At 41.1% G+C, this 12,536-nt stretch overlaps 3 protein-coding genes across 11 annotated transcripts in view; 1 reads left to right on the top strand and 2 right to left on the bottom strand.

Annotated features, from left to right (window-relative positions):
* ank2b (ankyrin 2b, neuronal) overlaps positions 1-3,318 on the top strand; it is a 43,904-nt gene extending 40,586 nt beyond the window's left edge. For all 9 annotated transcript variants that reach the window (XM_088408598.1, XM_088408590.1, XM_088408564.1 and 6 more), the window contains 4 exons: positions 914-1,061; positions 1,239-1,299; positions 1,429-1,560; positions 2,736-3,318. In XM_088408598.1, coding sequence (XP_088264724.1) covers positions 914-1,061; positions 1,239-1,299; positions 1,429-1,560; positions 2,736-2,750 — 356 coding nt within the window. In that variant the 3' untranslated portion in view covers positions 2,751-3,318. The remainder of the gene's footprint in view (positions 1-913; positions 1,062-1,238; positions 1,300-1,428; positions 1,561-2,735) is intronic.
* A 240-nt stretch (positions 3,319-3,558) lies between these two features.
* On the bottom strand, positions 3,559-5,183 carry LOC148428849 (calcium/calmodulin-dependent protein kinase type II delta chain-like). Its single transcript, XM_088431479.1, has 4 exons — positions 4,976-5,183; positions 4,770-4,845; positions 4,604-4,698; positions 3,559-3,859 (listed from the first exon to the last, which is right to left on the bottom strand). Exons 1-4 carry the CDS (start codon positions 5,109-5,111, stop codon positions 3,633-3,635), a joined length of 534 nt encoding a protein of 177 aa, XP_088287605.1. The 5' UTR covers positions 5,112-5,183; the 3' UTR covers positions 3,559-3,632.
* A 1,937-nt stretch (positions 5,184-7,120) lies between these two features.
* arsj (arylsulfatase family, member J) lies at positions 7,121-12,381 on the bottom strand. Its single transcript, XM_088431468.1, has 3 exons — positions 11,966-12,381; positions 9,537-10,563; positions 7,121-8,632 (listed from the first exon to the last, which is right to left on the bottom strand). Exons 1-3 carry the CDS (start codon positions 12,232-12,234, stop codon positions 8,324-8,326), a joined length of 1,605 nt encoding a protein of 534 aa, XP_088287594.1. The 5' UTR covers positions 12,235-12,381; the 3' UTR covers positions 7,121-8,323.
* Positions 12,382-12,536: the final 155 nt, after the last annotated feature.

Genomic DNA, 12,536 nt, shown 5'->3' with positions numbered 1-12,536 from the left:
TCTAGCTGCATCTTAACTGCTGATCTGAAACACCGTTTCAGTGTGTAGGAGTACAAAACATTTGTTAGGTTAAGGTGCAGAGAGACAGTTACAAGATCTGAAAACCGGTTTAAAAAAATCTCAAGAACACTAGAAAAAGTCTAAAATGTACAGGGTGCAATTGAAGTGAGACAAGAATGAGCTCTATGAGCTCCCTCATTCGAGCACCAGTTAAGAGGTGACCTGCAGCAATCTGGAGACTCTTGGGGTATGACTGTCTCACTCCAAAATAAAGGGCATTACAGTAATCCTGCTGAGGTATAACGAAGCGATGGACTATTGTTTCTGAGTTCTTTTGACAAACAAGTGGCTTTACTTCTCCTATTGGGGTCACAGAGCCCAAGTCAGTATTGTGGAATGTGAGGTGGGATTTTTTTATTTCTATGATGGTGGCATGCACAGGTCCAGCGGCTCTTAACTCTTCAAATTGATACTGTCTATTCTATTCTATTTTGTGTAGAAGGGCCAAAGCGACAACATGATTAACGTTTTTTTTGCATCGTAATTCAAAAAGTTCATCCAGGCCTTGATTTCCTACAGACAATACAAAGGTTTCCTAAGGGCAAAAGTGTCCTTTTTGCTCAGCAGGAAATAGATCTGACTTCCATCTGCATAGCAGTAGAAGGAAATTCCATGTTTTATTTTGATGGGGCAGCAAATAAAATGAAAACAGCAGGGGCCCCCAAATTGAACCCTGTGGAATACCGCATGACAGTGGAACAGAGTGAGCGTAGCACAAAGGTTAAGACGAAATATTTCTGTCTACAAAATAGGTTCTAAACCACTGCAGAGCACTACCATTAATGTCCACTTGGTGCAAGCCAATAAAATACTGTTTTGAGTCACAGTTTTAATGGAATGTTCTCCAACATAGAAACAACACTCATCAAGCGACTGACAGAGATCAACCGCATGGACATTGTTCACCTGATCAAAACCGACACAACCGCGTTGACACAGGAGGCCTCATCAGAAGCTGCCGCAATGAATCAAACACTTCAGAATCAAATGGAAACAAAACGGTGAGCTATCAGGTTTACTTGGCCGTTTTCCAAATGAGTCTCACTTCTGATACCATTTATCATCCCAAAGTCAAATTTGAACCCAAGTCTTGGAAGTTGAATCAGTTATTAGCACGTTCTCATTTAGATTGAAGTTTGTTGTTGTGCTGACATTTTTTTGCGATTTGTATGATGTAGCAGTGGACAACGCGTATCTACAGAATCGACGCACTTGGAACACACAGCCAGTCTTAAACAGGCAAGAATTTGGCTTTTATTTCTTGTTTTTACAATAGTGTTGAAAAAGAACTTGGTCAGATAAATTAAAATGCTTTGTTGAAGGTCGCCGTGGACCGTTGGTAACTATTCCACTGTTTCCCTTTGGTAGACCTCGGGCGGCGCGTCGTCAACGCGGTTCGAGGTGGAGCCCGCCAAGGATCGAAAAGTCAGCAAGGTTGTCAAAACCACAGTGACGACGAGAATGAGATCGGAAAACACGAGCAGGGAACACTCGCAAAAGGTTAGAGGAGAAACTCTCAAGTTGGACATTTTCGTTCGGAACGATACCATTTTTCTCAATGCTTCATCGTGCTTGAGCTTTATTATCATAAGATTACAACTTAATTTTTATGCGGTAGTAAGACTTCTTAGAACAAATTATCTTCACTGCAATCAACAATTGTCCCATAACATGACAAATTTTTCATCTATTTTTCCATATACCAGTGCAACATTTTTTTTATAGTAATCTGAATGTATTCTTGTAAAATTCAACAATTTTTTTAATCTAAAGATCCTGTAACCATGCATATTTTTCTATTCATATTTTAAATGTACTCTGCTGATATTCCAACATATTTCTCATAGCAAAATGGGTTTTTTTTTTTTTGCAATAATTTTAACATATTTTTGTATTATAACATTTCCCACTGTTGGGAAATGGATTGGACCTGTTTGATATGGATTTTTTTCAAGATACTATCAATTTTAGTGGGAAAAAAAAATACTGATTAGTACCAATTAATGGACCAATTTGTTTTAAAAACTGCAATGAATAAATTAGCATTTGTTTCCTCCCATTGAGATTCAATAGGTGTCAATTATATGTGGATGTATATGTTTTATATGTTTTAGTATATTGATTATATGTTTTAGTATTTGTGGGCCGGCCTGATACCTAGTTTCCTGTAATAGCCTTGGCCAACAGTAAATATGTTGTTTAAACAAAAAGAACTCCATTTTGTTTCCCAGAATGCAATGTGTGGCCATTGATTAAGTTACAGGCACATTCACTCTTATCATTCCTTTTTATAATACTAGTAGTTGTAATTGGGTGTCTTATTTATCACATTTATTCTTAATATATTTTTGACTAAGTATTTATTTATTTATTTATTTATTTTTTAAACAAACCGTGGCTTCAGTTATGTGTTGAGAAGTGACCTCCAGGTCAAATCTTTGTGAAATATTTCCTTGTGAAAATGAAGATTTTCTTTGCAGAACGACCTCATCAACAAATTTCTTGATTTAATTTTGGTATTGATTCCCGTGTAATGAATAATAACACTAATGTTACTTGTTGCAACTAATGTTATGTTACTAATGAGTACATAATGGTAAAAAAATTGAAATAGTAGTTTTGCCTTTTAACTGACATGCATTTTTATGTTTTGTTTTGTTTTTTTCTCCCCCCAGAAACCAGATGCATGAAGTCCAACGGCTGAGCAGCGGCCACGCAAAAAGCAGCAACTGCATCCGCAGCCATGCAAAGTTGAGCGTGGGAGCCCAGGAAAGCGACGGCACTGAGCGGCCGCTTACCTTTAGCTTCCATCTTAGCGCTGAGTGACGGATTCTTTATTCCCTCCATTTGTGGATATTTCGGGCATCTTTTATTTTTTTGTCTTATCTTATTTATCTTTTGCTCCTTTTGTGGCCAAAGACTGCGTCCCTACTGTCCCGATGTTTACTGTCCAACCGGCCGCTATGATTAACGGACGGATGATCAACGACACAACCTCTTCACGCACCTTCATTGATTTACTGCTACTTTGTCAACGCTTCCGTACAGCTATTCTGTGTGCATGAGTGTGAGAGAGTGTGTGTATGAGTGTGTGCGTGTGGTACAGCGTGCCGAATGTTTTTGTTCGCGTGGAGTCCAGTGTAACGCGCAGCGGGAAGGAAGAAGTGTCGGATTTATGACAAGCTATCAAAGTGCACAATTGTTCACACCCGTGTTCGTCAATAAACTCCCTACAAAGTTGTAGGTTGCTCCTCAGAAGCGTGGATACTAAATTTCTTATTTTGTGATGTATGATAATGAATTACCGTATTTTACGCATTATCAGGTTCACTGGCTTACAAGGCGCACCGTCAATAAATGCCGTAGTTTAAAAGTATTTTCATATATAAGACGCACCACATTATAAGGCGCATAGAATAGAAGCTACGGTAGTGATTGCGTTGTCCATCCAGTAGATGGAGCTGCGCTAAAGGGAATGGCAAGAAAACAATCAGAGAATAGAATTTTGGCATGTAAAAGGCTGTTTTTTTTATTTATTTAATTATTAGAAATTTCTCTGCTTGTTGCCGCTGTTAGCTTGTGTGCAGAGTTGTGGGGCCGCTTCTGTGGAAGTGGATGTGGCGCCAAGTGCCGTTGCGTCGATGCCAGATGCGAGTTTCCTCAGCCCTGGCCGTAATAGCTCGAAGGTCATTGCCAAGGGTCTGGGTGAGGCGTATGTATGCAATGCAGGCCGCGTCCTCTCCCATCATGTGCACGACAGGGTTGACCATGCTGGTGTGAAGAGCACTTCTAGGCGGCACTGAAAAGGTAAAACACTCGCTTGATCATGTAACTTTGGGAGTATACTGTGTATATATATACATATATATACATATATATATATATATATATATATATATATATATATATATATATATATATATATATATATATATATATATATTATGTCATAATTGGAGTATCTTGACTTTTGAAGACTTTGCATTATGGGAGTCCAGGCTAAGCCAATCATGGAAGTCATTGAAATGCTTGCAAATGTCACAGGTTGGCCGCTAGCGTTCCCTAGTGGTTTTGGGGTGTCAACACAAAAACTTCAATTGCGCCCTATTCACAAATTGTCGTTGAAAGGATTGATACAAAAATTGGGTGAAATACATGATAAAACATCAGGTTTTCAATGTGTCCCAAATTGACAATATTTCTAATATTGAATGGCAGTAAATGAGCCTGACATGGGCTAAATTTGACACCTATAGGGTATACCTATCAACCTCCCGTACGCAAGCACTTATTTTAGCCTCTTAGTGTTTTTTTTTTGTCTGCTTTCCTTTGATAACACCCATCTAAAACATCAAAAAGCCCGAGTTGGGTCAAAATTTCCACCAGGGGTTAAACATGTCTGTTCTCTCCCCTTCATGTGTAAAAATGAAAATTGAAACAAAATCACTGCTGCATGAATCTGCATTGTGCGGTTTCATTCATTTACAAGCATGCCAAGCCGCTTGGCGGCAGTATTGTTGCCCCATAATAAATATTCCGTTACCGTTACTCATTAGGAAGCGATGGAATTCCATGCCCTGAACGAGGACGCCCTTGCTTTCAGACTCGAAGCTGGTCAGACCCGGGTCGCACATTTCCCTGAGACGCAATACAAGACATGCAATGAATCCGATAAATATTAGCAAGTCGCGCGATTATAGTAAACTAACTTATAAGCGTCGTATTCTCCGGCGGTAATGACTGTTAGCAGCTTCTTCGTAACGTCAACGATCTCCCGCTGGCGGGCTAACAGATGAAATTGATCATAATCATCAACATGGTAATTTTGCAATCTTCCTCTCGTATTAGACAAATCCAGGTATTGATCTTAGCGATGACAATATACTACGTTTTGAGCTTTGATTGAAATATTTACCTCGAACGGCATCGGGTTCACCGTCGTTTTGAGCCAACTGAACAGTCACGTGGCCGAGAATGCATTCCAAGCATAGCAAAAGCAGCAAAAGATGGCGGAGCATTCTCGGCCCAATCCTACGTGCAAGTTGTCCCATATAAAATCCAAAGCTCTCTTTTTTAGACTGGACAGTTCAGGAAAGACACTGTGGTGGTTTTGTCGTGTCCCTTTGGACTCCTACTGGACTTTACTTTGTAAATACAATACGTGTGTGCAAACAAAACCGGTTGCTGTTCATTCAAAAGGTTTTTTTACAATTCTGATTTTATTCTTGTACGTTACATGGTTTTAATAAGTACATTCCATATTGTTACTTTTTTTTCAATGGCTCTTTTAACTTTATTCTTGAAACATAATATCCAAGTCATTCAACCTTTTTTGGTTTTCCTAATATGGCACTTAGTTTAAACAGCTATTGCAAGTTTTTCGTCGCAACAAATGTTTTCGGAGGATATGTTTTCCGTGGTCAGTTGTTATGTTTTAACATTAAAATTTTTCAGCATTTCAGTATTACAGGTTTTTTGTAGCAGCATTTTTTTGTAAGCAATATTTTTACCGTAGTAAGGTTTACACATCATAACTTTTTTTCATAACCGACTTTTTATTCATGTAACGTTACATGTTTTTAATCATTACATTCCAAATTCATACGTTTTTTTAGACTTTTTCCACATAATATTTCCACATTTTTCGGAACATTATGCCTTTCATCCCAATTTTTCATGCTCTTGTTATTTCAGCTTTTTTATCTACATACCCTTTAAAAATATTTTAGCATTACCATTTTTTTTTTTTAGAAAAAACTGTTTCCATATCCAACTTTTTTCCCATAATATGGCACCTTATTTCTCCATAAACGATTTTCTTGCAGTATTCTAATTTATGATCACTATGACTCAATTTTTTTGTAATACGTGTTCATATGTTTTCATATACATACTATAATACGTATGATTATTATTATTGTTTTATTATTTCATAAAACTGTTATTATACTTTTTTTCATAATATTCTTGGATATGACTTAATTTTTTTGCCCCATTTTGAGCATCTGACTTAAAACTGGCAATTTTCTGGTAAAGACTTTTAAAATAGTTACGGAAGTTGCTTTGGCATTATGACTTTTTACTGTAATTCATGAGACTTTTTACTTTTATTTTATTCCTTTATTCTTTTATCCTTATAATTTTGTATTCGCTATTTTATTCTTTTTATCCTTCATTTTATTCTATGTTTGACCCTTACTCATTTGTCTTATCAGATTTAGCGTTTTATGTCTTTGAGCTATTGTGTCTGTTTTTACGATGTTTTTATTTTTTTGTACAGCACTTTGGTCAGCTGTGATTGTTTTAAAGTGCTTAACAAATACCGTTGGATTGGATTGGACTTCATCTGAACCCAATTTTTTTTGTAACTACGCTACATTTTTCTCGTAATTTGTGTTTTTTTTTTAAAACGTAACTTTTTTCAACGTTTTTTTTGGTAAACTTACGATGTTATTCTTGTAGCATTACAAAGTTTTGCAGCATCCTCACTTCAGTCCAACGAGCAACTTTTTTCAGCGGTTTTCTTCCTTTTTTTTAATACTACTTTGAGATCCAACCATTACTTTTGTTGTGGCATAGCAACTTCATTCCTCAACTTTATTCGGAAAACGTCTTTTCTTTTCTCCTCAAATTCTAACTTTACACCGTACATTTTTATTTTTTTGGAGTACAGTATTGCTTTTTTTAAATTTTATTGCAGTTTCCGCTCCCATCTGAATCCTTTCGACAAAGAAAAAGGACAGGAAAACGCATCCACGCGCCCGTAACGCGAGTGCAGATGTCGGGCAGGATATGGGAGGGACGAGGCGGATTCCGTAACGTGCAAGCCGAGAGCTCTCAGCTGTTGAGTCCACTGAGAAGAAGAAGCTCACTTTCCCATCACTCTCCTTTTCCGCTTTGCGTTTGAAAGCAAAACAAGAGTTTGAGCGTGTTGCCAGCTGGACGGATTTCAAAGCGCCACACCTGTTAAATTCCAGATGCTCTGTGAAGGAAATCAATGGGAAGGAAGGTGGAATGATAAGCAGGCGCAAGCTGAGCAGTAGCGAAAGTAACACAGGAGTTGGGAACCGGAGTTTATTTTCTTCTCAAATTCAAGTCGTCTCAAAGCCGAGACCAGTCAAGTACAAAAAAAATCTTCCAAAAATCTATTTCAAGCCTATGAGGTCATGGATGTGTTTGGATGTTACAGTAGTAGTTTCATAAATGATTGTCACAGTTGTTTGAAAGTACGTTTTGTAACATTTTTTTTCGTATTCTATCCTAAAAAAAAAACTCCTTTGTGATCATTTCACTACTTACAATGTCGTTATTTTCATAATATTCCGACTTTTCCTATTTTTTTCTACTTTTCCTACTTTTTTATGACATTTTTCTTGTAGTATATTGTCTGATATCTTGATGAATGTCACAACTTTTGGCGTGTTTTTTACGAAGTATCTTCCAACTGCCTTGCTAGCGTTACAGCTTTTTTAGAAAGCTGCAATCTTCTTTCTTCTATTTTGCAAACCTCCAGCATTTTTCTTGACATCTTCCTTGTTGCGTCTTTTACGTCTTTTGTAATATTACCAACATTACTTGTACATACTTATTGTTAGTGTCATTACGACTTTTAGTCTTGTATATTTACGACAATTTCTTGTGATCTTATGCCGATTTATGTCATATTAGGACTTTAAAAAAAAAATATATATAACAAAGTAACGCTAGTTTTTCACAGTATATTCCGCCTTTAAAGGGAATATGTGTAATTTTTTTGCATGCACCGTGAGAGCTTTAGGGGCATTGCGGTAAATGCAACTCCTGCTGTGTAGCTACAGTATAACAGACAGGAGTGCCACTCCCCATTTAATTTAATTTAATGATAACTAGACCTGCGATTATATCTAAAACATACTGTTGGTCACTAAGAACACATTTATTTTTATAAGTTTTTAAAAATTTATCATAATTTTGAAATTTATAAGAATTTATTCATCATTAAAAACGGTCTAAATCTTGCATGAATCTCAATTCAATTGATCTTTTGTAATAGTTACAAGTTGCACGACATTTTTTCTTTTTTTGTAAAAGGCCAAATATGTCCTAGTAACACTACATCATTTTTCGGAATCTCGCAATGTTATTTTTCTAGCATTCCAAGTGGTAAAGTTCGAAAGGGGCCCAAGAGTTTCTCATGTTCCCCACCCGCGGTTGAAATCCCGCAACGGGAAGTCCCGAGTGATCCCTGAGAAACATTCCGCGAAGACGCCAGGCCTGCTACGCTTCAGCCCGCTCTGCTATTCAGATGGTTGGTCAACAGATGGTCGTATCTGTCCCCGACCTCGTCCTTGTACCAGGGCCCCCACACGCCCCCGTTGTACTGCGGGTTCGAGCGCAGGTCTTTAGCCGGGTAGCGCACTCGCACCGCCGTCTTGTTGTACTCCACCAGCCGCATCAGCATCTTCTTGACCACGTGCGGGTAGCGTTGCGACAAATCCACCCGTTCGTAGGGGTCCGAGGTGATGTTAAACAGCCACAGGGACTTGCCGCGGTCCCAGCGGACGCGCTCGTTGTGCCAGCGCAGGGTCAGTCGCTGAGAAGATAAACACAGGTGGGAGTAAGTCTCGGTTTTCCATTTTCAGCTCACAAGCGAGTGCGCGGGACAGCCGATCCACACTCTTTCGCTGACGCCCACGTCACTCGCCAGGCCAGGCGTTATTTCCAAGAAAAGAAGCGAGCAGACAGAACAACAGTCTGAGTTCACCCTTGTTTACACACGGGAATATTACTAAAACGAAGAGGATCATGTAACGCATTAAGTGTGTTGAGGGTTAAGCGTGTTTCAGATTAACCGCAACCCTAACGGTGCACCAGCTTAACGCTGAATGCGCTCGAAGCAGTTGTTCTACCTGTAGTTCATTTTGCCATAAATACCCGAAGTTGCAGACTACCGTGTTTCGCAAAGTTTATGATTGTGTGTATATGCGAAAAGACCACAGTAAATAAATCAAAAGGAATACTTTTCCGTGTTCTCTAACCGGTCCATACAGCTTCTTTCCTTGCCATTGTTAACTGAATCAGCTAGAGACTTCAAACTTTGACATAATCCTCTCCGTTTTAGTAACATTCCTGTGTGTGAACACGGATGGACTCGTACGGTGGTTCAGTCTGCTCGCTTCTTTTATTGAAAATATTGTAATGCCGTAACAACCTCAGCTAACGAGTAGCTGCAACAGCGAAATGACGTCCGCCCTCTAGCCCTTCCGTTACGGTAATTTTTGTAAGTAACAAAACAGCTGGTGTAAAAATATGCAGTTATGCGTCAAAACTCGGCTTATGTGGGTGAATGAATCAATCTTCCAAAATGTTTCCAATCTTTAAGTTGCCGTTCATAAGACGCACCCTTGCTTTCGACCTTCATTTTGGGGAAAAAAGTCCAATTTGGGGAATTACGGTAATTAGAACCCCACTGTCTGTGCAATCGAAGCCCCCCTCACCTGCGCGTTGAAGGTCTGCGGGGGCACCCAGTCGCTGTACCCGGGAACCCCCGTCAGCAACTTCCAATGGCCCACCCGCAGCGCCGCCTGCACGGCCGTGTTCCACAGGCCGTAGCCGGCCTTCCAGGATCCGTTTTTGGCCTTGACGTAAACAGGGTCGATGTTGTGGAGGATGTCCTGCCGGGGAGAGGGTAGGCCCTCGCTGATGGCCTCCCACACGTCGTAGCCGTCCAGATCGAGGTCCTCGTCCAGGGACCCCTCACCCAGCGCGACCAGCGTGGGGAACCAGTCGGTGATGTGCACCAGCGAGCGGCACTCGGTGCCTTTCTTCAGCAGCAGGGGGCTGTGGACGAAGCCCACCGCCCGGATGCCGCCTTCCCACAGGGTGGCCTTGCTCCCCCGGAGGGGCCAGTTGCTGCCGCCCACCAGCGGCTGCCCCCCGTTGTCCGAGGAGTACACCATGACCGTGTTGCGGTAGTAACGGTAGCGTTTCAAGGCCAGCGTCAGGTTGCGGACGGCCTCGTCCAAGCAGGAGACCATGGCCGCGTATTTGCGGCGGTGGGGGTTGACGATGCCCTTGTAGCGTTCAAGGTAGCGGGCGGGAACCTGGAGCGGGGAATGAACGGCCTGGAAGGCCAAGTAGAGGAACAAGGGCTTGCTGGGGTTGTGCTTGGCCAAGATGCCCACGGCTTTTTGCGTGTACATCAGCGTGGAGTACAAGCCGCGGTCCTGCTCCCAGGCCGCCTCTTCGCCCTCGTACAAGTCGTAGCCGCACATGCCGGGACCCTCGCACTTGTAGTGGCTGTAGTAGTCGCCGCTTCCCAGGAGCGAGCCGAAGAAGCTGTCGAAGCCCCGGCGGGTGGGCAGGCAGCCGCGTTTGTAGAAGCCCAGGTGCCACTTGCCCACCATGTGCGTGGAGTAGCCGGCCTGCTTCAGCTTCTGCGGCAGGGTGACGCTGTCCAGGGGGAGGCAGTTGGGCTGAGTGGCTCGGATGATGGAGTGCTGAAGGCCCGTGTGGATCTGGTACCTGCGAAACGAAAACCCGGAAAAATACTCACAACTTTGTTGGATCTCGTTTTCGTTCTTCTTCTGGTGCTTTGTGGTGCTAGCGAACGTTTAGCATTAGCTTCTGTATACTTTATCAGTTCACATGTTTTTTTTTATTTTTGCACAGGTGTTTATTTATTTCATAACTACTGGCCCAGAGAAGGTAAACACCGAAGCGCTCTACAAGATTTCAAAGCAGGGTTTCAAACGATAGAGTGAGAGTAGGGTTTCAAACTAGGATTGGGGTTACAGAGTAGGGTTTCGAATGAATTAGGGTTTCCATGAAGTTTCAAATCACTTTATGGTTTTGAAGTAGGATTTCAACAAAATGTGTTTTTTTTATGTTCACAAAAATGTAGCAGATTTTTAAAATAACTACATGATACAGACAATATATAACACATTGATTGTTTGATCACGTTTTTGTGTTAAAATAGTATGTAATAAAATAAATAACGTAGCCCTTATGTCTTTCCGTTCTATTGTAAGTGTCCATCAGAAAAAGATATTTGGACACCCCTGATGTATCATATCATAATGTATCATATTTTTCACACGATTACGGCCAAAATAATAATCACGATTATTTTGGTCAATATTGAAATCATGATTATTAATCACCATTATTCATCATGGTATTCACAACATGTCTATGTATTGCACTTTTTTTTTCAAGCAGCATAAAAACAATGCTTCAAGGCTTGATACTTATAAATGATAATTATAAATATAAATAATGTAAATAATAAATAATAGCAAAAACTTGGCACACAGTGCAACACAGCTAACTGAGTGCAAACCAATGTAAAAAAAAGACTACTTAGAATCAAGCATAGTATTTTCTTTTGAGCTAATTTTACACAATTAGCAGTCAAAATGTCATTGTCAGTCATTTTAAACCGAATTTATTCAAATTTTTCGCCAATGGAATTTTTTGAAATGGGTCTCAATTGACAGCTACCACTGTCCACATTAGGAATCAGGCCAGAAACTCAACGCCATTAAAATAATAAACACAGAATAGTAATATATTGTAGATGCTTTTGTCATGCAAACATGTGGGAAACACCACCCTCTGGTGGTAGGATGGCAAAATGTTTGATTTGACTTGTAATTATAAAAAACTACTTGACTTTTTAAATGTTAATATCACCGTGAATCCACTTGATGAATCGTGGAAGCCAATGTCATAATCGCGATTAAAATTCGATTAATCGCGCAGCCCTATATTATATCATATATCGATACCCGTGTTTTACTAGTGTGGAGTGCTGTGCAATGGCTTTGTGAAATCGTCATCCGCTGACACGACCTGCAAGACGGCTGTGAAAACCTCGTAATTTTCCGGTCCGGTTGACCATATAAGGTCAAGCCAAATGTACCTGCCGGTCATGAGCTGGCTCCTGGACGGGCTGCACAGCGGCTGCACGTAGTAGTTCTCCAACTTGACTCCCTGCGCCGCCAGCCGGTCCAGGGTGGGCGTCTTGATCTCGGAACCGTGGTAGCCCACGTCCCGGAAGCCCTGGTCGTCCACCAGGATAAAGACGATGTGCGGCGGAGATTTGGGCGACTCCGCAGCCCACTTGGAGCTCCAAGTGTGCGACACGATGAATCCGAGGAGCAAAGTGAGCGGAACCCACCAAATGAACATTTTTAGCAGCGACGCGTTTGCTGCCTCATTGCACGCATCGGCGGCGTCCGTGCGTCATAGTCGCAAATGACTTCCACGCGCATTGTTCTGGAGCAGGTCCACGCCAGATGTCTTCCATCGTGGGAGAGAAGGGGGGGAGGAAGAAAAAAAAAATCCATGTTCACGCTCGCGGAGAAAACCGCGACGAGACGCCCCCCGATTGCGTGGGCGGGTCCGGGTGGAACCAGGAAAAAAAAAAAAAAAAAACCCAGTTTGATGGTAAAAGTGACAGCATATCAGAACTTCTCGCCAGCCTCATGGAA

Source organism: Hippichthys cyanospilos, chromosome 1 (assembly GCF_059441005.1).
Source record: "Hippichthys cyanospilos isolate Australia breed blue-spotted pipefish chromosome 1, RoL_Hcya_1.0, whole genome shotgun sequence".
NCBI classification, from domain to species: Eukaryota; Metazoa; Chordata; class Actinopteri; order Syngnathiformes; family Syngnathidae; genus Hippichthys; species Hippichthys cyanospilos.
Note: the sequence above shows the minus strand (reverse complement) of the source record. Positions and strands in the feature narration are given on the sequence as shown.